Source organism: Micropterus dolomieu, linkage group LG02, assembly GCF_021292245.1.
Source record: "Micropterus dolomieu isolate WLL.071019.BEF.003 ecotype Adirondacks linkage group LG02, ASM2129224v1, whole genome shotgun sequence".
Lineage (NCBI taxonomy): Eukaryota > Metazoa > Chordata > Actinopteri > Centrarchiformes > Centrarchidae > Micropterus > Micropterus dolomieu.
The window spans coordinates 32,027,823-32,028,270 of record NC_060151.1 but is presented as its reverse complement, the minus strand read 5'-3'; the positions used below and the strand labels follow the sequence as shown (position 1 = coordinate 32,028,270).

At 42.2% G+C, this 448-nt stretch overlaps 1 protein-coding gene across 1 annotated transcript in view; it reads left to right on the top strand.

Annotated features, from left to right (window-relative positions):
* Nucleotides 1–279: 279 nt before the first annotated feature.
* LOC123967441 overlaps nucleotides 280–448 on the top strand; it is a 1,947-nt gene continuing 1,778 nt past the window's right edge. Inside the window, exon 1 of the mRNA XM_046043537.1 lies at nucleotides 280–337. Coding sequence (XP_045899493.1) covers nucleotides 280–337 — 58 coding nt within the window. The remainder of the gene's footprint in view (nucleotides 338–448) is intronic.

Genomic DNA, 448 nt, shown 5'->3' with positions numbered 1-448 from the left:
AAATCAGTGGATCTGTTTGACAGTATGATGTCCTGCATATCTAAGTTTTATAAAGTTTCTTTTGTGCATCATTTAGACTCATTTCCCCAAAGTACAGCCTGATAGATCTCCACTAGAAGTTGAAATGAAGTTCGGTGGGTCTGAACATGTTTGGCTGCACAGAATGAGCTTCTGATCACTCTGTTAGACGTGTTTCTTAATCTGATGAAATCTTAACTGAAATAAAATGTAAGCATAACTAGGAATGATTGCAAAAGCACACGTTGCCACACAGACCAGATGAGCCCAGAGGAGGTTATCAGCCCTGCCTCCTCTCTCTATCATTTCCCCATAAAAGGTGAAGCTGTGCCGCTCTGCCAGCCCAAAAATGAATATTAATAATCCATCTGTAGAGAAGGTGTGGCCTATCAGCTTCCTACAAAGTGACCAGCTCTGCCCTGTCAAGCTC